This window comes from Macrotis lagotis, chromosome 4 (assembly GCF_037893015.1).
Source record: "Macrotis lagotis isolate mMagLag1 chromosome 4, bilby.v1.9.chrom.fasta, whole genome shotgun sequence".
Taxonomy (NCBI): Eukaryota; Metazoa; Chordata; class Mammalia; order Peramelemorphia; family Peramelidae; genus Macrotis; species Macrotis lagotis.
Genome location: NC_133661.1, coordinates 83435038 through 83462206, shown reverse-complemented (window position 1 = coordinate 83462206; position 27169 = coordinate 83435038). Strand labels below are relative to the sequence as shown.

General features: G+C 34.7%; 1 protein-coding gene across 1 annotated transcript in view; it reads left to right on the top strand.

Moving 5' to 3' along the window:
* Nucleotides 1–25642, top strand: part of TNKS2 (tankyrase 2) — a 58116-nt gene extending 32474 nt beyond the window's left edge. The window contains exons 14-27 of the mRNA XM_074233387.1: nucleotides 909–1054; nucleotides 1473–1638; nucleotides 3482–3701; nucleotides 5373–5482; nucleotides 6052–6240; nucleotides 8080–8332; nucleotides 9841–9923; nucleotides 11843–11963; nucleotides 13256–13353; nucleotides 14172–14246; nucleotides 19591–19696; nucleotides 21322–21508; nucleotides 22612–22768; nucleotides 23000–25642. Coding sequence (XP_074089488.1) covers nucleotides 909–1054; nucleotides 1473–1638; nucleotides 3482–3701; nucleotides 5373–5482; nucleotides 6052–6240; nucleotides 8080–8332; nucleotides 9841–9923; nucleotides 11843–11963; nucleotides 13256–13353; nucleotides 14172–14246; nucleotides 19591–19696; nucleotides 21322–21508; nucleotides 22612–22768; nucleotides 23000–23062 — 1974 coding nt within the window. The 3' untranslated portion in view covers nucleotides 23063–25642. The remainder of the gene's footprint in view (nucleotides 1–908; nucleotides 1055–1472; nucleotides 1639–3481; nucleotides 3702–5372; nucleotides 5483–6051; nucleotides 6241–8079; nucleotides 8333–9840; nucleotides 9924–11842; nucleotides 11964–13255; nucleotides 13354–14171; nucleotides 14247–19590; nucleotides 19697–21321; nucleotides 21509–22611; nucleotides 22769–22999) is intronic.
* Nucleotides 25643–27169: the final 1527 nt, after the last annotated feature.

The window sequence follows — 27169 nt, the reverse complement described above, 5'->3', positions numbered from 1 at the left end:
TGTCCATAAGCAGCAATCAAGCAGTAAACATTTATTAAGTGTCATCTCTATGCTAGACATGGAATATAACTACAAATAATCCCTTTTCATAAAGAATATACTTTAAAATAGGAGTAACAGTAATAAATATATTTATAGGTATGTACAGGGATAAGAAATTAAGAGACTGAACCTATGATTGAATTGGTACAGGAAACTCCCAAGTGAAGAAAAACAAACTTCCTCTCATCTTTTTTTTTAATTAAAAATTTTATTTATTTTGAATTCTACAATTTTTTTTACTCCCCCCGCCCGCACACAGAAGGCAGTATGTCAGTCTTTACATTGTTTCCATGTATACATTGATCCAAATTGAGTGTGATGAGAGAGAAATCATATCCTTAAGGAAGAAACATAAAGTATAAGAGATAGCAAGATCAGACAATAAGATAGCAGTTTTTTTCCTAAATTTAAGGTAATAGTCCTTGGTCTTTGTTCAAACTCCACAGTTCTTTCTTTGGATACAGATGGTATTCTACATCTCATATAGCCCAAAATTGTCCCTGATTGTTGCACTGATGGAATGAGCAAGTCCCTCAAGGTTGATCATTGCCCCACATGTTGCTGTATAACATCTTTTTTAAAAAATAAAATATAAATAATTTTTTAGGTCAAGGAAATTTCATATGTCTTCATTAAATTATTTAAATTAAGAATATGTAAATTATCAGCTTTAATGAATCTTAATATTTGAAGATAGAGGTTTTCATAAATCTTTTTTTGTTTCTAAAGGGGAAATAATGATTAAAAATAAGAACAAAGCAGAGTCATCAGAAATCTCATCAAAATATTTAGCAGACTGGTATAGCAATAAGGAAAATCACTGTTTATTTTCCTCAGAAAATATACTGACATTCTTAATCTTACAGAAATTGTGCACTGCTCAGAGCGTCAATTGCCGAGACATCGAAGGGCGCCAATCTACACCACTTCATTTTGCAGCAGGATACAACAGAGTGTCTGTGGTTGAATATCTGCTGCAGCATGGAGCTGATGTGCATGCTAAAGATAAAGGGTAAAGAGCATTTATCATGCCCTGAGTTTTCCCTCAACTTAGTAGAAATTGTTTCATGAGAATTATCTGGTTCTTTCCATTTCTAAGAAGTTTGTCTCTTGATATTGATATGAAGTTTACATTTCAGTTCAACTGCTTTCTAGCATTTATAAAGGCTTATTTACACAGGGTGTTTATAGTTTTTTGGAATCGTAAAAGAAAGCAAGATAGATAATTCTGCTTTATTTAAGTTTTATGTTAAATAGTATTTTCTTCATAAGGATAGACATCTGATACTCAATTTTAATACTAATAGAATTAAAGTTGCTGTGAAATTTATATATATATACTTTATGTCAGTAACCTTTTAAATAAATTCCCTGAACTAAAACCTCAAAAACCATTCATCTGTTACCCTGTTTAATTTTTTTTTCCCCAGTGGCCTTGTGCCTTTGCACAATGCATGTTCTTATGGACATTACGAAGTTGCAGAACTGCTTGTTAAACATGGAGCAGTGGTTAATGTAGCTGATTTGTGGAAATTCACACCTTTACATGAAGCTGCAGCAAAAGGAAAATACGAGATTTGTAAACTTCTTCTACAGGTATAGTCAAGTATTTAAATTGTCCATAATGCATGTAATTTATGAGCCATGTTTATTAATATTCTATGACTTTGGACAAGGCACTTCTACTCTGGGCTCATTTTTCCCCTCATCTTTGAAATAAGGAAATAAGACTAAATAATCCCAGAGTTCATGTAGCAGAGTAGATAGAGAACTGAGCCTAGTCAGGGAGACCTGAGTTTAAATTTGACCTCATAAACTTAGCAGTCGCTTAAGTCACTTAACCAATGATTGTGTAATTTCCTCAATGTAAAATAGCATCAGGACACAGAGCTGTCATGAAGATTAAATGAGATAATATTTACAAGTGTTTAGCATAGTGTCTGCCATATTAGTAAGCATTATATAAATTCTTTTTCCCTTCCCTTTCTCTTCCTTTTCATTATCCAATAATCCTATAATATTTCCAGTAGCAGTAAACAACTTAAAACTGCCTAAGGAAAAGAAACAATTTCAATCTCCAATTCTGTCCAGAAAGGCACACTATTTCAAATTTCCCATACTGAATTTCAAATCCATGTACTATTCCTTGTTAACTAAGTGATGGTGGACAATTTAGCCTCTCAGACTCAGTTTCTTTTTTATAAACTGTTATTTTAACTTTCTCACAGAGTTCTTACAGGAGAAAAGCTTTGCAAATCTTGAAATGATGTAGAATTATAAGTTTCTTCTTTCTCCCATCACTGACACCAGTTTCCTTATCTTTTAAAAGGAAATTCTTGAATAATGAACAGATACTAATACTTTAGTGAAGTCACATTTTTTTTAATCAAATGATGTTCATAGTCAAAAATGTTGAGAATTGTTGGATTAACTGATCTCTAATGCCCATTCCATCTTCTAAATCCTATAAATCTATAAGGAATTTTTATTTCCTTTGAATCATTAATTGTGGAATCACACAGTACAGATTCATCCTTTGAAGTAGTCATAGGATTCAGAGTCAGAATGGAACATTAAAGCTCCTTTTCTCCAAGCTTCTCATTTTATAAATGAAAAAACTGAAGACCAGAATTTAGTGCACTTTCCTGAGGTCACTGTGGTAGTAAGGAGAACAACTAGAATCTGCAGCTCAGGTATTTTGACTCCAAATCCATTGGGTTTTTTTTTTTTTCCTACTGTGCCTTCTGGGGTAAATTCTTTCTGGTTATCATTGGGGGTCAGGGGTGGGGTGTTTCAAGGCAATGAGGTTAAGTGACTTGCCCAAGGTCACATAGCTAAGTAAGTATGAAATGTCTGAGACTGCATTTGAACTCAGATCCTCCTGAGTCTAGGACCAGTGCTCTTATTTACTGCACCACCTAGCTGCTCTCAACTCGTTATTATTTTTAAGAAGTTAATACAATTTGACATCCTAAATCAGCCTATCCACATTTCCCATTCAATCTCAGAATAGTTATAGAGTGAGTTTTATGATTTAGCCTTATTTTTTCCTTATGACATTTAGCCATAGAATTGTCTAGAAGGACTAAAAACATTTATATATTCAGTTACATTATAGGTCTGCAATTTTCTTAGTTTAGAGTAGTCCTTTTCCTGATCTGGGTCTTAACCAGTCTATGACAGGCATTAAACTTTTGCCTCCAAAATATAGCATAAAGTTCATATATGAAATTCCTAATGAGCAATGAATGGTAGCTTGCTATCTGTTTATAAATATTAATCATTGTCCTTAAAAGTAATCTGTAGGTTTGATTTGGTTTCTTATTCTTAAAAATAAAATAAAAGTAAACATTCAGAGGACAAGCAAGATACTTTGGCCTAATTATATTGGTTTTTCTACTGACAATCATAGCTTTCATATCTGTTTTTATATGCTTAGCATGGCGCAGACCCTACAAAGAAAAACCGAGATGGAAATACTCCCTTGGACCTTGTTAAAGATGGAGACACAGATATCCAGGATCTGCTTAGAGGTGATGCAGCTTTGCTAGATGCTGCCAAAAAGGGCTGCTTAGCCAGAGTAAAAAAGTTATCCTCACCTGATAATGTAAATTGCCGAGATACTCAGGGCCGACATTCAACCCCATTACATTTAGCAGGTAAGTGAATGAGATTTCCTAGATTCATTATGGTGACAGGTAAGAATCATTTGGGATAAATGATTGCCTCTTTGTGAGCTTGAAATATTCAAAAAAATTTTCTAAGGTTTTTAACCTTGGAGTTGTGTAGGTGTACTATTAACATATTTGTGTATGTAATAACTTCTTAAGTCTGTACCTACTAAATGATCTTCAAAATTCAGCAAGAATTTATTAAGTACCTGTTGAGGTTATAGAGACAAAAATTAATCCCTTCCTTCAGGGAGCTTTCATTGTATCAAAGAAAACAATAATACACAAACATATACCAACAAAAATGAGGTGATTTTGTAGGAAGAGGTATGAGTCCTGAGGGAATTGGGAAAAGTTTTCGTGTAGGTGACCCTTAAAATGAGTTTTGAAGAAAATCAGAGATTCTGAGAATCAAAGGTGAGGAGATATTCCATTTCAAATACGGAGACAACATATGTGAGATATGAAATATTATGCATGAATAATATCAAGAAAACTAGTTTGAGCACTTGCTGTAGCTGAAAAATGTGTCACTCCACTGTCAACTGTTGACTTGCCAAGTGTGAGACATGAATAGAAGTCAATTCATCACTGAGCCTAAACTAAAAAACTTCTAGTTTGATAGAATCTGCTAGAGATGTATTCCACTAGTATAAGGATATAGAGGGGCATTTGATAAATTAATCTGATGTTAATGGATGAGGTTGTTTTCACCCTAAAATAGTCCTTTCCATATGCTGTGGTGTTTGTCTTCTAAATCTGAGTCACCTATCTTTGTTTCTAAGTTAATCACTGAAATATTCATTAAATAATTACTATGTTTAGACACTGAATTACCAAGATATACATGAAATAGTTCCTATCTTCATGGAGTTGACATTCTGTTCAGGGAGACTCTGGGTATATATTTTTAAAATACATTCAGAACACAAATTTGGGAAGGACGGGTACTTGGAAATGGGCAATAACATATAAGGTTTCCTGTAGAAAATGGATAGGTTTTCATCATGGGGAATAAAAAAAGAGAAGAAAATATATTCCTATTTGAATAGGTCTCCCAGGAAGTAGAAGTAAAAGCTATCAGTTGTTCATGAAAGTAGATAATTCATGTTTTCTTCCTTCTGATTCAATCAAGAATGGGGGAGGAAAAATCTAAATCTCCTAGAAGATACATTAATCCATTTAAAGTTTTTATATTTCAGGTTTCTAGTTTTTTTAACCACATATCTTTACTAGTGCGTATATACAGTATTGTATTTTCACTTTAGGTTTGCCTGAAGAGTAAGTAGAGTAGATTTGGGTTCACAGGATCTGTATGTCCATGAACCTAATCACTTAATATTTCTAGATCTGTGTTCTGATCTCTTAAAAATGAGACTGTTGGAGTTGGTGAATTCTGAGATCCTTTCTATCTATAAAATATGTGATTTTTAAACTGTTGAAAGAAGTCTTGAATGTTGTCTGTTAGATTCAGCTTGTGGAGCACCAGTGAAATATGTTTTCCTCTCTTCTCAAATATTTTTGACTGTCAGCAATTTCTATATAGAAAGGTATTTTCAGCATTAAATCTCTTTACACATAATTTTTCATGTTTTGTAAATTGAAGTATAACTACTTTTGACTTTTTTAATGTAATTTTTTTCTCTTTTTCTTTATTAGCTGGTTACAACAATTTAGAAGTTGCAGAATATCTGTTGCAACATGGAGCTGATGTGAATGCCCAGGACAAAGGTGGTCTAATTCCATTACATAATGCAGCATCATATGGGGTAGGCTTTCCTTTGACACTTAAAAAATATCTGTGGGACTTTTAAAGTATGGAAACTTTAAAGTAGCTGGTAGTATAGTATTCTGCTGGTGAATTTTTCCCCAAGTCTGTCTTGGCATCATACTCTTCCTTTCTAAAAAAACAACAACCCCCGCCCCAAAGAAAACCTTGCTGCAATAGCCCAGAGAATCTAGAGATCATGGAGACCTGACTGAAATAGAATATGATGTTCTACAACACTTGAGTTGTGAAATTCAAATTTGATAGACTTCCTTCAGTAGAAAAGGGTGAATTATTAATTACAACTGATATTTCTCATTCAACAGCTGTCTTTGTGCAAAATTAGAAAATGATTAAAATAACATAATTCTTTTCACTGGTTTCCTCAGGTTACCAAGATTTATAATAATGTTAACTGACTAATTTTAGTGTTAAAAAAGTGCATCCCTTTTTAAAAATTTGAGTACATTTATGAAATAAAAATGGCATTCAACTATAGTTTCTTCCTTAAGAAACTTAACTGATAAGAGAAAATGATAGCTTAAATGCCACATCCTTTTTCATTCACAGCATGTAGATGTGGCAGCATTACTTATCAAGTATAATGCTTGTGTAAATGCCACGGATAAATGGGCTTTCACCCCTCTGCATGAAGCAGCCCAGAAGGGAAGAACCCAACTCTGTGCCTTATTGTTGGCGCATGGAGCTGACCCTACACTGAAAAACCAAGAAGGACAAACCCCACTGGACTTAGTTACTGTAAGTAGTGGATTCTTTTATTCCTGACTTCAATTGAATTTCTTTTTTCTTTGAACTCAGGTACTCCTGACTCCAGGGCAGGTACCCTATCCATTGTGCCACCTAGGATTCAATCTTAACATGACAAGGGTGAAATTTGAGATTCAGTTCAGTGTTTTTATTTTTCAAATATTAAAAATAAAAAACTAGTGACTAATACATACTATTTTTCACTTTTTCTGTGTCTTCTAGCACAAAATGACAAACACAGATGTGTCTTTCATGATTTCAGATGTATAAACTATATCAGATTGCCTGCTGGCTCAGGGAGGTGGGGGAATGATAAAATTTGGAACTCAAAACTGAAAAGACTAGCAAGTGTTAAAAACTATTTTTATACATAATTGGGGAGAGATATAAAACATTTTTAAAATGCTTTTAAAAATTAGTAGGTCTATTAAATCACATAAATTTTTGCTAAATAGCTACTCTGTACCTGGCACTTGCTAAATTATTTTTTAAAATAGAAAGCATAGTCCCTGCTCTAAAGGAGCTCAGAATTTGTGTGTGTTTGTGAAGATAAACAAAACACATATAAAATAAACCCCACTCCTTTCTCTTCTTGGTTATTTCTCCAAGTGAATTTCCTTTTCTTTTTTTCTTTTTTTCTTTTTTTTTTTTTGTCAAGGCAATGGGGTTAAAGTGATTTGCCCAAGGTCACATAGCTAAGTGAGTATTAAGTGTCTGAAGTTGGATTTGAATACAAGTCCTCCTGATTCCAGGGTCAGTGCTCTATTCACTGTACCAGCTGCCCCCAATTTCCCTTCTACTTTTCCTTTCTTTTCCTATCCCTACCACCATAGTTGTCAAGAGGTTCCTTTTCCTAGTAACAGAGCTATCACCTACACCAAAAAGAACAGCCACAAGAGCTCATGTTCTTTGCCTTTTCCACCTCCCAACTATTCTGATAAAATCCCTTCCCTATTTAGGGTAAGGATTAGAAAACCTAGGTGGTACTTGATTTGTGCTCATTTTCCTCTTGAAGTAATGATAACTATAGCAGTTTTAATTCTATTTATAGTAAACTTAGGGAATAAATAGATTTTCTTGGGTATAGGCAACTGAATGTTTCTATGGGGAAATTGGTTTTAAAAAAATCTAATCAGTCTCCTTAAAAGCAGTATTTAGAAAAATAGACTATGTAAATCAAAAATTGCTTTCTATATTGACTGAAAGATGAATTGTGTGGTATAGACTACTCCAGCCATAGGATCTCGGAGGAGAAAGATGGGAAGTCATTGTAACATAATCAGTAACAAGTAGATTCTATGGTCTCTTTAGCTGATAAAAGATAATGTTCAGCAACTAATGCTTTAATTGAATTTTGAAAAGAAAATATTGATTTTTTTTTAAATTGAAATTATTGTGCTCCCAGATTTTAACTAAAACTTTGCATTGCTTCTGGAGACATCTGTGAAACATTGCATTGAACATTTTCCTGAAAATGTTACATTGTCATTCAGTTTGGTAAAACTAAGCATAGATTGAAGAACTTGCATGGATGTGATACAATACAATTAAATCCCTCAAATTTTTTTTGTGCCAATCTCCATACTCTTCAGGAATAGTGAAGGTGAAGATTTTATTCAGGATAAGCTACGTTTGACAAATTCATCTTGATATTTCCAGAGCATATTTGTTTCCCTGAATATTGACTTGTTCATCCTTATTTTTTTAATTTTCTGTGGATTAACTTTTTAAATGTCTATTTCTAGTGTATTTTAGTGACTTCTTATTTTAAAAGTAAGAGATTAAGAGATTGACTATTCATTGCATCTGTAATTTTTCTGTTACCTCTAGGCAGATGATGTTAGTGCTCTTTTGACAGCAGCCATGCCACCTTCTGCCTTGCCATGTTGTTATAAACCACAAGTCATCAATGGTCTGAGAAGTACAGGAGCTACATCAGATGTTCTGTCATCAGTTCCCTCCAGTCCATCCACCCTCTCTGCAGCTAGTAGTCTTGACAATTTATCTGGTAGTTTCCCTGAACTCTCTTCAGTTGTTAATTCAAGTGGAACAGAGGGGGCTTCAGGTCTGGAAAAAAAGGAAGGTGAGGCAATTTTTCAGTGAAAATTTTTAAATGAAGATTATTGTCTCACATCAGGATTACATGAGTGCTGAAAAAAACATGTAAAACTATAAGTGCAGAAATTAGTACCTAATTCAACTGTCAGAACACTGATCTCTCTTGCTTTTGTTTTACTTATGATGAATAGAATTAATGGTGAGCATTTTATTACATACCCTCCTTCCAAGTAAGAACTGATGAGCTAGACAATACCATTCCAGTAATGTTTTCTGAGTACAATTTTTTTTTCCTGAAGGTTAGCAATGTTTGTTAGGCAAATAGGTTTGCCATTTAATAGTCATCTTCCCTGCCCTATTACAGAAGCATAAAAGTTTTGCATTCATTCTATTTAGAAAAAGGGCACTAATTTTTATACTTTCAGCTCCAAGTTCTAAATATATTCTTAAGTTTTATTTAACTTTCCTTTGAATAGACATTTTGAAACTATATGAGCTACTTAAAATAGCATAGTTTAGAGGTTAGTATAAAAGATATTGATAGCACAATCTCTTGAAACCTCCCACCCCCACCCCCCAAGGTCATTTTGACTAAAAAAGCTAAACTTGTGAAGAAAAAATGTCTGGACTCCTCCCCTCCCCAACTGATAAAAAAGAGCACTCTTCTTCCATTCATTCCCTACTCCCATTGTTTTTGGAGCAGCTATGACTAATCCTGATAATAGCAGGCAATTATAGAGCACTTTACATAGAATTGAAAAGATCCTCATGATGATCTTATAAAATAATAAGAACTGTTATTATCCTACTTTACAGGTGAAGAAACTGAGGGCCAAGAGAGATTAGCTTATCCAAGATCACATATCTGTTAATTGTCTGAAATAGAATTGCATTTAGTCTTCCTGACACCAAGTCTAGCACTTTCTAGATGAGCCAGGACAGTTACCAAGACTAGCTCACTCCAATCCTAGGTGTAAAAGTGGAGGAGTGTGGGGGCAGTTAAGGATTTAGTACAATTGTGATCTTCTTTAAGTCCTTTGGAAATTGTTAACTGGTCAGAGCATGTCATTTATAGCCAGTACTGACCCTTATGATGTGATATTTTTAATTTCAAAAATACCTAACAATATTCAAAAGCATAGTTTATACAGCATTATTTGGCTAAATAAAACTTAAGAATATATTTAGAACTTAGTGCAGAAAATATAAAAATTGATGTCATTAGGCAAAACTATTCTTTTTTAGTGTGTATATAAAAGATGTCTCTTTTTTTCCCCTGTCAAATCTTTGATTACAGATTATTTTTTAAGGGTCTTGAAATCTTACCATTTTTTCCTTTTTATGCCATTAAAAAGCAATGCAAATCAATGTTGTATACCTCAGTTGCTATTAAATATTTTTCATAATGTTAGTGTTCTTTCTAATATCTATATTTATCTTGTGGAATTAATTAAATGCAATGAAATTTTAAAAAATGTAGTTTGCGAAGTGCTGCTTTACATGAGATTTAGTGAATATTTTTCTCTTTTCCAGTTCCAGGAGTAGATTTTAGTATAAATCAGTTTGTAAGAAATCTTGGACTTGAACATTTAATCGATGTATTTGAGAGAGAACAGGTAAGCAGCTGTATTTTAGCTAGGTTTGGTGTAGTGTTGCATTTTTGTTTCTAGTTTTTTTTCTTCCTAAATGATTTTGTCACTTAAACCATTCTGGGAAAGTATTAAATCTATTTTGAGGTAAAGATTTTTTTGTTTCTTAATTTCAGACAGTTTTCATTTTCTACTTTCTCTGATTTTAGGATTTGCATTCATTTTTTTAGAGTATGGATTATTTCCTTAATACTGTTTTACTTGTCTTATAATTGAATGAGTCATCTTTTATGGAACTTTAATTTAGTTTTTAAAGATATTCTTTGATTTACCATTTGTTCTTTTCTGTTGTAACCAACTACTAGCAAATATGTTGAGTATCTACTGCATGCTTAACTCTCTGCTTAGGTTCTCTGAGGGATGTGAAGTAAAAGTCTCTGCCTTAGGGAGATAGGACTAACACATTAATAATTAGAAAAGAATACAAGACTGTTTATAAATGTGAAGCTATAGTACAGAAATTCAGAGAAGGTAGTGCCCAGGGAAAGCTCCTTCTAAGAGAAAAGCTTTGAACTGAACTTAACAGAATGGGGATTTGTTGAAGTAAGAAAAGGCATTTCTGATCAAAGGATCCTCAGAAGCAAAGAGGTAGGAATTAGTTTACAGCTGGAGTAGGTTAGAGGAACATTATTTCCTTAGTGAATTTGGAGTTAGAAGGAATCTCAGATTATCTGCTCTTATCCAAACCCTCCTATTTTTTTATGATGAAATCCAGAGAGATGATCTTTACCTGTCCAATAGAGTAAGCAGCAGAGCTGGAATTCAAACCTAGCAACTCAAATCCAGATTATAGTACTAGATTAATAAGGATCTTAATAGCAAAGCTGAGGGATTTAGACTTTGTTAAAGGAATGGTCATAATTTATATTTGGGTTGATTACTTGTATTAGGACTAGATAAAGAAATGGTTTCTTTAGTGGTGAAGTGATGTGATACAGAATTTTTTAGAATCATGTTAATATTTAAATTTAGTGATGTTGCCATTAATGAAGGAAGTGAACTGGCGATGATCCTACCTGTAGTTCTCCTAAAAGAACTCAGGTCCTTACAACCACTAAGTGAAGTACTTCACAGATATCGTCAGGAACAAATCTAGAATAGAAACTAAGACCCAAAGTAGAACTGTAATGTCTCTAGCCTCCTCTCTCTGATTCCTTTTCTCCCTCTATGGCATTATTCGTTCTTCTGCTCAACTCTGTATCCCTTCCCCCCCAGATCCTTACTGCCTTAAAAAAGTTTCTGACCATAATGACTAGGTGAGATAAATAGTCTTTTTGGTCAGAAGAGTGTTCTTCTGAAGCGAATTTGAATTCAGACAATCTTAGTTCAAATCTCAGCTCTTTCATTTCTTGTCTATCTGATCTCAACCACATCGTGTCATTTCTCAAAGTTTCTGTTTCATTATCTTAAAAATTGAGAGAGTTGGATTAAATGGTTTCCATAAGGTCTCTTTCAGCTCTAAAACTCTGGTCCCATAATTTCTGTCCTTTTTGAAAATTACTCTCACCATCAAACTGAAAAGACCAGCATAAAAAAGATCAAGTGGGGATTGGATTTAAAGTCTGAACTAAGGTCTAAGTTGCATTCAACAAATGAGCAAAGTGTAGGGGAAATCATAAATCACAAAGAAATCAAATATAAACAGGAGAACTGATCATTTTTACCCTTTTGATAAAATAGCATGCATAATGCTAACTTCTCACACGAGCTGAAACATTTTTGTTTTGCTTTTTGATTCTGATGTAAGTTCATTTCTATTTCTGGGGTATTGAAAATATTTCAGATTGAGTGTATAGCTGTCTAATAATCTTTATAGTGTTAGTATTGCATCAAATATATTTCCATTCTTAACTATATGTTATGCTTTAATTTTTTTTTAAAACAAGATCACATTGGATATTTTAGTTGAAATGGGACATAAGGAATTAAAGGAGATTGGGATCAATGCTTATGGGCATAGGCATAAAATCATTAAAGGCGTTGAAAGACTTATCTCCGGACAACAAGGTACCATTTATTTTAAAGTAATTGTTTTCATCATTGTTACCTGATTAGTGATATTTCTTAGCAGTAAAATTATTTGTGTTCCAAAAGTTTGTTTTCTAGGGGCAGCTAGATGGCACAGTGGATAGAGTACCAACCCTAGAGTCAGCCTCAGACATTTAATAATAATTGCCTAGCTGTGTGACCTTGGGCAAGTCACTTAACTCCATTGCCTTGCCCAAAATAACTCAAAAGTTTGTTTTCTGGAAAGGTGGTATGTTATTATGACCAAAGGCCCATTCTAGGAATTAAGATTTATTAATTTATTATCCCAACAGTGAAAAGCTCCTGTGCTCAATCAAAATATCTCCTGTTATAAGCAGATTTCTGGTTGTGCTATATTCAGTGGACATGAAAGAATAGTTAAGACTTTCAAAATAAATATTAAGTCATTCATCAATCACTTTTGGGCAATGTAATCTGTCTTTCCTGAAGGGAGGTACTTTTGTATTCCTTTCATATTTATCTCCTTAGTTTCTCTCTATTTTTTTTTAAACTATGGGAAACAAAATCAGACATAATGTAAACGTACAAATTGAAGCAGAATAGAAAAGGTAGTCATTTTTTTTACTTAGCCTCATGTGCTCACTTGTACTATATCCCCATGTTACTTCTGGGGATTTTTTAAAAAACCAAAGCAGTGACTCTCAAGTGATTGATATTCAATTTGTAGCTATCTAAAGTCACAGACATTTAGAGCCAAATGGAAACTTTAAGATAATCTAGCTAACAATTCCAGAGGCCCAGGATACTTAACAGCCTTTAACCAAGGTCACATAAGACAGTTGGTGGCAAAAATTAGGTTAAAACCGAAATCGTTCAATTCTTTGTCCAATACTCATCATAATTCATACCATGAATCATATCATTAAATTTTACGATGTTTGGGTTAGGTTTCTTCTGTGAATATTCCTATTGAGCTATTATCTATCTTCAAAACCAATGCATTCTGCCAGAAAAGATCGGTTAAATTTGTTTTACACTTGTTATACCTGAAAGCCAGTAAATATTTTTATAGTTGATGAAATTGTATTTTAAATTTTTTTAGGTTGGTTTTTTTTTTTTGTAAGGCAAATGGTGTTAAGTGGCTTGCCCAAGGCCACACAGCCTAGATAATTATTAAGTGTCTGAGGCCGGATTTGAACTCAGGTACTCTTGACTCCAAGGCCAGTGCTCTATCCACTGTGCCACCTAGCTACCCCTTGAAATTGTATTTTGTAAAGTATTTTATAATAATTTTGAAATGTGTTTTGTAGGTCTCAACCCATACTTGACTCTGAATACTTCTGGTAGTGGAACAATTCTCATAGATCTATCTCCTGAAGACAAAGAATTTCAGTCTGTGGAAGAAGAGGTATGATTTCACATACCTTAGGTGTTTGAAAAGAATGAATAAGCAATATTCAAGGTTGACTTAGTAAAAATTTTCCAATTATAATTCACAACCACTACAGAATTTAACATTCTGTTAACTTTCTGAAGAATTCTCTATTATTAGATATAACTTGCAGTAAAGGTAAAAGTTACATTTCTCAGCACCTTGCTTATTAGATAGGTTTAAAAATCAACATTTAGATATACTCTCAGTTCATATTTTCATTTTATTAACAGGGATTAATGCTAGAGCTCCATAATAGCAGAGCCTACAATCCCTAGAAAAGTTTCATGGCACTGCCTTCCAGTAGCTGTGACTAAATGGTGGCCCTTGAAATATCTTTCTAGATCTTAACTAACTAGATTAATTTTCTTGTTAAGGTAGAAGAAATTGGAGCAAAGAAGTGATTTGCTGCTTCTTCGGTTTATGTCCCAAATGATGTTATTATTAAATTCAATCCATCTTTACATCCTTAATTCTCCCTTTAAAGCTCTGACTTGGGAAAGATTTCTAAAAGTTCTCCTCATGAAGTTTTATATTTTGAAGACAGATAAAAATGATTCGCTCATTGTATTTGTAGAATCAGAAGGGAGATTTTTTTTTAATTTTGCTGCATGATTTAACTATGAAGAAGTCAGTTAATCTGTGGTTTTTTCCCTGATTTGTAAAGCAGGAGTAATAATACCTGTCCTATCTACTTCACAGGAGGATTCTGAGAAAAGCATTTTATAATTGTAAAGCACTAGATGAATAATTTTTACTAATTTACATTAATCTTGAAGTTGTGGTTTCTTCAGATGCAGAGTACAGTCCGAGAACACAGAGATGGAGGTCATGCTGGTGGAATCTTTAACAGATATAATATTCTAAAGGTATTTTTTTTAAAGTTAACTATGTGGGTTAATAGTTTCAGTGGTCTCCTAAATGAGCATTTTGGTAGAATTCCAGCTTGTGTTATCATATCAGTTCATAGGGTGGGAGGGTGAGTCACACTCCAACCCCTCCACAAAAGTTAATCACAAACTTGACTCCCAACACAACTCTACCACCCCCTTTGCTCATTATCCCTCATCAGTCCCTGTTCTCCCCCTTATCTCCAGTCATGCCTAAAAATAAACCCTGAGGCTAAAGGAACTAAGGTACCTGCAAGCAGTTGTGCTGGTAAAATTCCAGCCCTCTCCTTTCACACACCAAAATCTTACCCCATTCCCCCCAGATCAACCCATGTCTGTGGTCAGCCCTATACTCCCCGGTAGTGACCAATGAGAGTCCCACTTCACCACAACAACCCACATGTTGTTTTTAGTGAGGAGATAGTGATCTGCATTACAGATCTCATTACATTATCTTTCCCCAAAGTAACAACTGCATTTTTCCAGTTATATGAAATTCTGACTTGCTCATTTTTCCTAGCCTTGCTTATCTAGTCATTTGTTGGAACTGATCTTTTCAGCTTTCATGACATCACTCATATCTGTCCTTTTCATGCCCTTAAACATTCTCCAGCCCAGTTCGGGGCTTTACCTTCATACCTTGCTTGGACTGTTATAGTCCCAAGTCTCCATGCTTTAAGTCTCTCTCCTCTCCAATCCAATTCTCCACACAGCTATCAGTGATTTTATTAAATCACATCATTTTTTTTTTTTACGTTTCAAGTTTTCTGGATTATTTTCTTTTATTTTTATTAAAGTTATTATTTGAGTTTTACAATTTTCCCCCAGTCTTGCTTCCCGCCCCCCCACAGACAGCACTCTGTCAGTCTTTACTTTGTTTTCATGTTGTACCTTGATCCAAATTGGGTGTGATGAGAGAGAAATCATATCCTTAAAGAAGAGAAGTCTAAGAGGTAACAAGATCAGACAATAAGATATCTTTTTTTTTTCTAAATTAAAGGGAATAGTCCTTGCACTTTGTTCAAACTCCACAGCTCCTTATCTGGATACAGATGGCACTCTCCTTTGCAGACAGCCCAATATTGTTCCCGATTGTTGCACTGATGGAATTAGCGAGTCTTCAAGGTTGAACATCACTCCCATGTTGCTGTTAGGGTGTACAGTGTTTTTCTGGTTCTGCTCATCTCACTCAGCATCAGTTCATGCAAATCCCTCCAGGCTTCCCTGAAATCCCATCCCTCCTGGTTTCTAATAGAATAATAGTGCTCCATGACATACATATACCACAGTTTGCTAAGCCATTCCCCAATTGAAGGACATTTACTGGATTTCCAATTCTTTGCCACCACAAACAGGGCTGCTATAAATACTTTTGTACAAGTAATGTTTTTACCCTTTTTCATCATCTCTTAAGGGTATAGACCCAGTAGTGGTATTGCTGGGTCAAAGGGTATGCACATTTTTTTTTGCCCTTTGGGACCAGTTCCAAATAGCTTTCCAGAAGGGTTGGATGAGTTCACAGCTCCACCAACAGTGTAATAGTGTCCTAGATTTCCTACAACCCTTCCAGCAATGATCATTATCCTTCCTGGTCATATTGGCCAATCTGAGAGGTGTGAGGTGGTACCTCAGAGAAGCTTTAATTTGCATTTCTCTAATAATTAATGATTTAGAGCATTTTTTCATATGCCTATGGATTGCTTTGATCTCCTCATCTATAAATTGCCTTTGCATATCCTTTGACCATTTGTCAATTGGGGAATGGCTTTTTGTTTTAAACATATACTCAGTTTTCTGTATATTTTAGAAATGAGTCCTTTGTCAGAATCATTAGTTGTAAAGATTGTTTCCCAATTTACTACATTTCTTTTGATCTTGGTTACATTAGTTTTATCTGTGCAAAAGCTTTTTAATTTAATGTAATCGAAATCATCTAATTGGTTTTTGGTGATGTTCTCCAACTCTTCCTTAGTCATAAACTTCTCCCCTTCCCATAGATCTGACAGGTAGACTAGTCCTTGATCTTCTAATTTGCTTATAGTATTGTTTTTTTATGTCTATGTCCTGTAACCATTTGGATCTTATCTTGGTAAAAGGGTGTGAGGTGTTGGTCTAAGTTTCTTCCATACTAACTTCCAATTATCCCAGCAATTTTTATCAAAGAGGGAGTTTTTATCCCAATGGCCAGACTCTGGGTTTATCAATCACATCTTTCTTAAATCAGTCCTCATCCTTTTAAAATCTTTAATATATTTAAGTTCTAAAAGATACAAATTATTAGCATGTTAATATTATGAAATTTAAATAAGTATATATTGGGAGGGGTGATCATAAAAATTTACAGTGGAATACAATATCAAAAAAAATTGGGGGGCAGCTAGGTGGGTGCAGTGGATAGAGCACCAGCCATGGAGTCAGGAGGACCTGAGTTCAAATTTTATCTCAGACACATAATAATTACCTATCTGTGTGACCTTGGGCAAGTCACTTATCCCCACTGCCTTGCAAGGAAAAAACTAATAAAAAATGGGGAGATCATTGGCATGAGTCAAGTAGATGAGTGCTTACCAGACCCTGCGTTCATCTGATGCTTACTGTAAAGCTGTGTTGACTAGATAAGGTACATAACATCTCTGTGGTTGTTTATTCTTCTTTAAATCATATTATTAATACTTATTAATACCTATAGAACCTACTTCACAGAGTTGTGAAATAAATATGAAGAGCTTTGTAAATTTCAAAGCAATATAGAAGTGTTAGTTAAAATTGTTATTCTTATACCCCCTTGGTTATAATTAGCTTTCCTCAAGAATACAGATTGTAATCCGGTCTCAGACACTTAATAATTACCTAGCTGTGTGGCCTTGGGCAAGCCACTTTAACCCCGTTTGCCTTGCAAAAACCTAAAAAAAAAAATACAGATTGTATAATGGCCCATCCAGTCAATATTTTTATACAGGGATATCACCTCATAAGCTTAGGAATGCACTAAAAGCATTCCCACTTTTCCTTAACTCATTTATCTTGAAGTTTATGGTCAAATGTCTTGAACTTTTTTTACCTATATTTTCCCTTGAAGTAATGAGTCAGTTTGTTTAATACTTACTATTTGAAGTATCATATGCTATAAAGAAGTAAAGCTCTAAGATGCCTTCCAGTTCAGATGGTCTATAATTTATTAAACATTATCACTTGTACAAATTAATCATTATTACCAATCAATACTTTATTACAAATGTCCTAATATAGGACTCTCTTTACTGGATGGGAGGGGCAAGAGACTGTAGATTATCCAAAAATAAACAAGAGAATCATACTACCCTTCTTTGAAACTAAGAGAAACAAGATGATATAAGGTCAAGAACAGTGGACTTGGACTTAAGAACTGGACTGAATTGGACTGTATCTCAGGTCAGTATGTTCCAGCTACTATAAGAGGAGTTGGAGATATAGACTTCTAGAAGAAACAGCTTCTATTGGAAAGAAGTTTGCATCTAATGAAGGAAAGAAATACACATATAAATATGTCACAAAATATAAAATGAATAATTACCAACATTAACAGAGTATTTACACTCACAATAGTTTGGGGAAGAGAACCCTGGCAGTTGAGGAAGTCAAGAAGGGAATTGTGCAGAAAAACAGTGTTTGAGCTGCATCTGGGGAGCTGGTGGGCCAGATCTCTAAGGTAGAGAGAGGTTAGGAGTGTGTTCATTCTAGGCAAGTAAGATATCTGGATGAGGGGTGGCTAGGTGGCACAGTGGATAGAGCACCGGCCTTGGAGTCAGGAGTACCTGGGTTCAAATCTGACCTCAGACACTTAAATAATTACCTAGCCATGTGGCCTTAGGCAAGCCACTTAACCCCATTGCCTTGAAAAGTGTGTGTGTGTGTGTGTAAAGATAACTGGATGAAAGGCATAGGTTAGGGCTTCAAGTGGCCAAATTGACTAAATCACAGCCTTGTAATCTATATAAGGCTTAACTTCTCTGGATCTCAGTTAACATTTATTAACTCCCTAATATGTACCAAGCATTGTGTAAAGCTTTGATGATAACAAGAAAAATAAAAATACAGACCTGTCCTTAAGGATCTCACACTCTAATGGAGAGGACAGCAAGTAAATATGTTCAGGCAGGCTATGTACAAGAAAATAGGAAACAGAAAGCAGTCGAACAAGACAAATTGGACATAATAAAATTTGCAATACTTCGCAAAGTGGTTATAAGTTTTGTGAGTAGCATGGTATACTACAAATAATAAAAGTATTTTTTATTTGAATTAATGTTTTCAATCGTTTGTGCTCCTTCAAAAAATCATTTTTAAATCATATTTGTCTTCATGCCCATGATTAGTGTTGTTTGAGGTCTAAGGTGCAATTTAAAGCAACCTAATTTACATTAACTAACAATACCATATTCATCACCCCCCTTGTCTTCTGTATTTCACCCAGCACCTGAAGACCAGCAGGGGGCTATAGCAGACTCAGAAAAAGCAGCAGGGAAAACATCTTGCTCTAGGACAGCTAAATCTTGACTGCATGGCTAGTGACATTCACATTGATTCCTTTAACTACTTAGCCAGAAGAATGTTTAAGTGTCTTGGTGGGAGAGGGGTGATCTTTTTTGAGTGATGCTTTTAAATAATTCTTTAAAATGAGACTTAAAAATATTTGATAAAAGTTTCACTGATGCTTTCAGCTTCATAAAGATAAAATAATAAGTATCATTTATTATATCTATACATGTTAGACTTTAAAAGTACTTTGGTTATGTTTCTAACTCAGTATGGAAAAAAACTTAATTAGATTTAGTTTATCTTTTTAGTCTAGTAAGTCAGATGACTCAAAAATCTGAATTTAGAATGATGAAAGTTGAACTTTGAATTTAAAAGATCGAGAGTCATATTCCACTTCTACTTAATTACTTGGTGGTCATTGGCAGCTTACAACCTCTGAGTCATTCTCCTCACATATAATGGAGCATTGTACATTGTCCTTGGGAGAATTAAACAAAAATGTATTTAAATTATTTTGCAAACCAAAAGTAATCCATAAATATTAACTTATTTAATTTTTATTTCTTTACTAAAGTTTGGGCTTTGGCTTTTAAATTCCTTATTTTCCTTTTCAAGATTTAGATTCAAAGTTTTACTGCATACATGTGACTTAAAGTATTTACAACTTGATTTAAATGAAATATTTTGTTTGGAGATCACTTTTGCCTCCCTTATAATTAAAAATGTGGAAATGTTCTCCTAAAATAGGCAACATAATAGCTATAATACCAAACTAGAGGCTTGAATCTAGTTTAATTTTTTTCAGATTCAGAAAGTTTGTAATAAAAAACTCTGGGAAAGATACACTCACCGAAGGAAAGAGGTTTCTGAAGAAAATCATAACCATGCTAATGAAAGAATGCTGTTTCATGGTAAGACCCCCAAGCAATTTGAATAGCTTTATTCCCTACTGTTCATTCTGAGAAAATTACTTAGCTTGATAGGCCATTTGTTTTAAAAGATCGTTTATTTCCTTCTATTCTTGATATAAATTAACATTAATGTAAAAATTGCATTCATTTTTATTCTCTTTGATTATAGAATATTTTTTCAAGGATGCAGGTGATTTCTAATATTAGCTTTAAATAAATTTCATTCTGATCTATAAATTAATAAGTAACTTATCGAATCCCTAAATGGAATTGATAACAGCCTAGGCTATTTCTTTTATTTTTCTAGGACAGCATGTTTTGTTTATTAGAATCTTGGGAAATGACTATATAATTCTATTCACAGACTAGGTTAAAAAAAGAAATTGGAAAATACCTCCACTGTCTTCAAGTTCAAATTCAAAAGTTCAAATGTAAAGTGTAAGGGTTTAACTGAAGAGAAAGTTTTGTGTGTGGAGGCTTTCTATAGTTATCCTCTTTTGAGGAATACAATTTTAAATCAAAGATGTTAAATAGTACACATAGATATAGTATTTTGTAAATATAGTATGGAACCTTAGAGTTCTGCCTTGGGGCCAGATCTTGGGTAGATAAAAGAGGAAGGAGATAACTGCCGATTTCCTTAATTTGGCTAGGAATAATTTCAGGAAGTTAGGAGATTTTTCAATATCTATACAAAACACAGCTTTTCAAATACATTTCTGCCTTAAACAGAGAAGGAACATGGATCTGGGGCTCAAAATATTGCAGAGTTCTATAAATGAGCAAAGAAACTGAAATCTAAATGGCATTTGTTTACCAAACCCCAGAATCCTGATTATATTACCACTAGGCACAGTACCTAACACAGAACTCAAGCAGAATAAATATTTGTTGATTTGATTTACTGACTATAATGAGTGATATTTACATGTAAAAATGCACAGCTGGTTTTAGTTTTCCATTATTAATTCAAATAAATAACTGATTCTGTTCATCACCAATGCTGTAAAGTGAAATCCACAGCATTCTCTTTGCTTCTCCCATATGAACATAAGACACAGTTTGTTGATGAATCAATTAGCTGTGCAGCTGCAGTAGTCCTTCAGCCCACTCTGTCAACCACCACCTTGGCCCTGATCCAGGGCTTATTTACTATCTACTTCCCCTTTGGCTTAGGGCCTATACTGATTGACCCAGCAAAGCACAAGAGAGATGCAGGAGGAAGAAGGTGGCATTCAGGATTTAAAGAAAATGTACCACATTATAGTTGGACTTTGGATCTGGAATGGTAGGCTGGGAGGGAAGTTTTAATAAAAAATCAGGTAGGGACGGCTAGGTGGCGCAGTGGATAAAGCACCGGCCCTGGAGTCAGGAGTACCTGGGTTCAAATCTGGTCTCAGACACTTAATAATTACCTAGCTGTATGGCCTTGGGCAAGCCACTTAACCCCATTTACCTTGCAAAAACCTTAAAAAAAAAATCAGGTCATAAGAAAAATGACTATGTATTGTTGCCTGTTTTGCCAGTGAGTCCATTGAGTCACAGAAAAGAATGATGAATTCAGTAATATAGGAGAGGTGAATTAGATTTGTGACTGTACCTTCTCCATATCAAATTTATTTTAGGTTCTCCATTTGTGAATGCAATTATTCATAAAGGTTTTGATGAAAGACATGCCTATATAGGTGGAATGTTTGGAGCTGGCATTTACTTCGCTGAGAACTCCTCCAAAAGCAATCAGTATGTATATGGAATCGGAGGTGGTACTGGGTGCCCAGTTCACAAAGATAGATCTTGTTATATATGCCACAGGTGAGTAATTTGTTTACACCCATCTGTGTAATCTGAAGAAAAAGATAACCATAGCTTCTAACTTAGAGAGGGTTTTCCAGATTAGGAGTGTCTTGAATAACATTTTCAGGTTATAAAAATGGGGGAGGAGGGTAAGAAGAGTAGCATCAGAGAACCATAAGAAAGACACCCCCCCCACTGACTTAGATTGGTTAGAAGCTATCCCCCCCCTTTAAAAAAAATAGAACCACACATTAGGTTCCCCTTGCTATAAGAAAAACTTCTAGCAAGCTAATAGGTTATAAAATATAACTATGAATTTTTACTTAACAAAATAAAGACAGAAAAGTCCTAGAAGGGAGAAAGAGTCATCATAAACTTTAAAGCTAGAAAAAAGACCTTAGAGATCATTTATTTTTAAATTTGTAATTTTACAAATGAAGAAACTGAAAGCTTTAGAATAAGCAGTTCACCCAAAAATATACACATGTCATGTCCAGGACCTCTAACTCCAAACTCACTGTCTTTCTACTATCTAACTCCATCCATTCTGTTTTGTGTGACTTGAGTCATTAACATGTGCATTCAGAACTTGGTAAAGAATTCAACAGAGTAGGTATGATTTTTTAAGCAGTAACATTCTTAAAAGGTTGGTTTATAGATAGTGGGACTCCAGGTGGAAAGCCTAAGCAGGGAACTCTTTAAAGATGAGACCAGAGGGTCTGCAATATATACTAGTGTAGGAGGAGATGGGTTCATTGTCAAGACCCCCTGAGCAAAAGGAAAGCAGTTCTCTGGTTGTCCCTGTTCTATAATTTAGGCTTTTGCAGAGATGCAAAGGAGATGACAAGAGTGTCATGTGTCATCTGAAAATTTATATTAAATTGTTTTCATTGCTGCATCTATAGCTAGGAAAAGTGACACATTATTTTGGAAGGAGAAATTCTATTTTTTCTTTGTGCTTGAAAAATTGTCATTAATGCCCTATCTACCTTATGAGAATTGTCTTGAGATTGAGATGAAGTGATGGGCAGAGATGTTCTTTGACGAGCACATGATGTTATAAAAAGAGAAGGTACTAAAAAACTCCTTTTGAATATTTTCTTTTTTCCTTTCTAACATAGGCAACTGCTATTTTGCCGGGTAACATTGGGGAAGTCTTTCCTGCAGTTCAGTGCAATGAAAATGGCTCATTCTCCTCCCGGACATCATTCAGTCACAGGTCGGCCTAGTGTTAATGGCCTGGCATTAGCAGAATATGTCATTTATAGAGGAGAACAGGTAATAGTTCTTTAACATACCTTCAAAAACCGATTTGTTTTCATAGCTTTAAAGTCTACTATGTTAAGTCTTATTGACAAACCATATTTTTTAACAAATGTGATATTTTCCATACTTTAATAAAATTCACTGTTTCTCTCTGCAGAAAGATCAGAAGTCTTTATAAATATGATTTGGCTGTATAGAGAAAAAAATTGTCTTATTGCTAAATATTTCTTCTCTTTTTTTCAGGCTTATCCAGAGTATTTGATTACTTACCAGATTGTGAAACCTGAAGCCATAGCTGAGGGATAGACAAGTGAAGGGTTGGTTTGGTTTGGTTTTTATGAAGACATATGCCGAGCATGAACATATCTAAGCAGCTGATGACCTCTCAGTTTTACTCTTTGCTGAAAAATTCTGTCGACCACAGATGTGGTGTTAAAAAAAAAATGTGAATGAAGTTTAACATTCTGACTTGATAAAGCTTTAATAATGTACAGTATTTTCTAAATACTTCCTGTTTTTCAGCACTTTAACAGATACCATTCCAGGTAAAACTGGGTTTGTCTGTACTAAATTATAAACAGGTAACTTGAACCTTTTTACATTATGCATTGAATTTAGCAGAAACTGTAATGTCCTCAACAGGAACTTGTCTTACTAATACTGTGTTCTTTCAAACACATTTACACTGAATACAATGTCATTTGTAAAACTGTAAATAAGAGCTTTTGTACTAGCCTTGTATTTATTTACATTGCTTTGTAATATAAATCTACTGTTTCAGAATTTGCAACCTTGTACAAAGTGTTTTTCAAATGTATTGCTCATCTGTATTTGATCTTGTACAATAGAAAGAGTTTTCTCCCAATTCCAGAGGCTTTGTTGGCAAGTAATTTCAGTTAGTTGGGGATGATTTATTTGCCGGATTCAGTTTTTTAATTATAGAAGTATCCAGCACATTTTGAAAATCCTTCCAATTAAAGGAATTACTAATAAATTTCTTAGAAAGGATTTTGTTTAATGGCTACTTTGTATATATCAAAAACATATTCCAAAGAGCCTTGGCCATGATAGGTACCATTCGCTAATGGGCCTTTTACCTTGGTTTCATAGTAGAAATTTTTTTTTTTACATCGTTATGTGGAATTCTAGAGCAGCTTGCTCATAATCTTTAATGACTAAAATCTGTCTATATGGTTACAGATTTCTTCTTTGATTGTAAATAGTGAGTTTCTGGAGGATTTTTCCCCTGGGTGAATCCCAAATTTTTCTGTATACCTTGAGTCCATTGGAAACCTCTTATTCATTTAGCAACTGTCTATTAAGTGCCTACTTTGTGCAAAATAATTTTTATTAGGCACCAGGAGAGATATAAAGCTAAGTAAAACATTGTCTCTGCATGCACAGACCTTAACAGTCTTAGCAGGGTTCAATAAACACATAGTGTGGTAGCATAGCAAATGACCATGAAATCTATCCTAGGTGGGCCATTAGATTTTTAGTTTTGATGTTTTGTTTGTTCTGTGTTTTTTAATTATCCTTTTTTTTGCCTCTCCATTATCATCATGGCAGTCTAACATGCACAAGTCAGTTCTTTCCAGGTCCTATACGAGTCCCAGTTCTCTGCTATTATTTCCAGCATAAATGCAGTGAAACTGGTCCTTCAGATTGCTATACTGATCCACCAGTGAGAGCATCTGCCAGCTTGGACCCAAACTTAGCAGGTAGAGCCCTGGTAGAGCACCAGAAGTTAATATAGTCTCCTCCACGTTGGTAGCACCCACAAGAAATGATGGGCCAGGCTTCCTGTCCATCCATGGAAATGTGCTTGAGAATCTGGATCCAGAAGGGCTGTATCACATTGTCTGCTGTCTTCAATCATTGAGTAAAATCTTTCAGTCCCTCAGATATCAAGGTGTTTGTTACTTGAGGGCATTTCTGATTTTTTTTTTTACCCTCTGTACCAATTTATCTTAGTTCTCTAATAATTTCTGAATTCATTGTTTGCAGTGAATTATTGTAAATAGCTATAGAAAATCATGGATACTGTCTTGAGAAAAATGGAATCCAGATATATCTGGAGTCTTTTTTAATTGCTTGGTATTGCTGGCTTTATTTAAGAAGGCAAGTTGTGATTTTAAAGTATTTTTAGATGGCACTCTAATAATTGCAGATTTAACCCTAAAATTGATTTGAATACAAATAAGTGTGCCAATTTTGTATAGTCTTTCAGGATCAGAGATCTTCTGCCTATCAGTCCCTTCCACTTTTCTGATTAGGTTTATTGAGATGAGTTAAAAAGAGGCTTTATATATTTAGGTACTTTTTCTGCCAACACTTGTCCCACGTTACTCACCCTGAGTGATTCTGGAATTGATTGTCATGCCAGGTTTACAGTAATATTCTATTGCTTAATTCTGATGTCATTTCCCATGAATTATTGTATCTTATTCAGTATTTTAGCATGAACATTTTTTCAGATAGTTTTTGTTTTAGGTTTATGCATGACATGCCTTATGTTCTGAAGGTGGAACTTTATCATTGTTTGGTGACTTTTTGAGGTGAATTTGAACCTCTTGTGCAGTTAGTGCTACCTAACTCATCCTAAAGTGTTTTTACATGTACTGTCTCACATTCCGTACCCCATTTAACATGAAATAAACAATTTTGTTCACTGGCTGTTTGAGTTATTATTGGAATACTTATCAAATCGTCTTTTAGGAAATGGGATGGTAACCCACTCTTTGAGAGTAATGTAATAGAGTCCTAAATCTACCAGATATGGGAGTGGTACATCCCAAAACTTATGGATGGCCTGTAAAACTTAGAATTGGAAAGGACTTTAGAGACCACCTAGCCTAATCTCATTTTATAGAAGATAAAATTGTACCCAAGAGAGGTGAGAGAGGTTCAGTAATTTGGCTGAGACATAAAGCCATTGGCAGGGCCAGGATTTGAACCTATTTCCTACCACTATAAATCCAGGGTTCTTTCTTCTAAGCTAAAATGATGGAATACTGAACATTTTATCATATCAACTCACTCTCAGAAAATCAATGTCATGGATCAGGAGGCCTGGACTCAAATCCTTCTGTGTACTAGCTGTTTGTCTTAAATTATTTAACCTTTCTGAGTCTCAGTTCCTTCCCATCAGCAAAAAATGTTCAACCATCTACTTCACAAGTTGGTATGAAGAAAAATATTTGCTTAAAATACTGCATAGATGTGAAGTTGGGTGCCACATTTTTGTACTGCTGTCCAAGGGAGGGCATACAAGGGAGTCAGACTATTGGAGACCAACAGTGAGAGGAATCCATTGAAAGATAGAACTTAAGAGCAATCTTCAAGGAAAGAGTATTTGTGGAGAAGTTTGTACTGCTTTAACCTTCACTCCAGGGCGTAATTAGAGAATTCTAGAGGCAAAATTAATAGAACTAAATAGAAACAAATTTCATTACCAAGGGTTTTCAAAGTGGAATGGACTGCCCTGAGGTGTAGCAAGCCACTGACTACTGGACATCTTCAAACAGAAGCTATCAAATTATAGAGGAGATTCCTGAGAAGATAGAAGTTCAATTCCAGGATCTCAGAGTTGCAAGGGAGATTGTTTAGGGTCAAACCTATATAGTTCTAAGTACCCACCCAATTCTTTCAGTCAGACCCTTATTTGCCCTGGCCTCCAGGAGCTTCATCCACCTAGTCATCCTCTTCACTAGGTCATGAACAGCCAAGCATTCAAACTCTTACTGCAGAAATTGACCCCATTTGAATGCCAAAATTATGTTTGCCTAAAAATTTTACAGAGAATTCATACGAGGCTCAAGACAAAGGTGAGATGAACAGATTTAGAACCATCTGCACTCCAAATGTTCCATGTGGACTAATTGTGCCCAGTGGTAGAACCTTCAAGCCCATATTGATCTGATCAGTCACAGACACCCGGTCCCTGGACCCCAATATGGTGATTCATTTTAGTCTGAGTACAAAGGAACTGATGTTTCATCTTTTATTTCTATCCCCAGCACTCATTAAATACATACTTAATGAATGTTTTGATCTCTATCCTTAGGCCCAGAATGATACTGTAATAATAGAATGCTAAAGAATCACAATTTGCAACAGAAGTGTCACATGATCAAATCCATATCTGAAAAGCTTTGTCTTCAGCCTTTGCCTTAAAGACCCTCAATGACTCGCAGCCCATTTTCCTGAGTCACCTAGTGGGGGGGGGGGGGAATTTCTTGACATGACCTGAGCATCTTATGGATAGCTGTAACTATTGTGGGGGGCTTTTTCCCCCTTACATGAAGCCTAAAACCTTCTCTACAAATTGCACCCATCACATACAACTCCACCATTTGAAAATACAAATGAACTTGCATTCTTTGGTCACATACATCAATGAAGTGTTAAGGA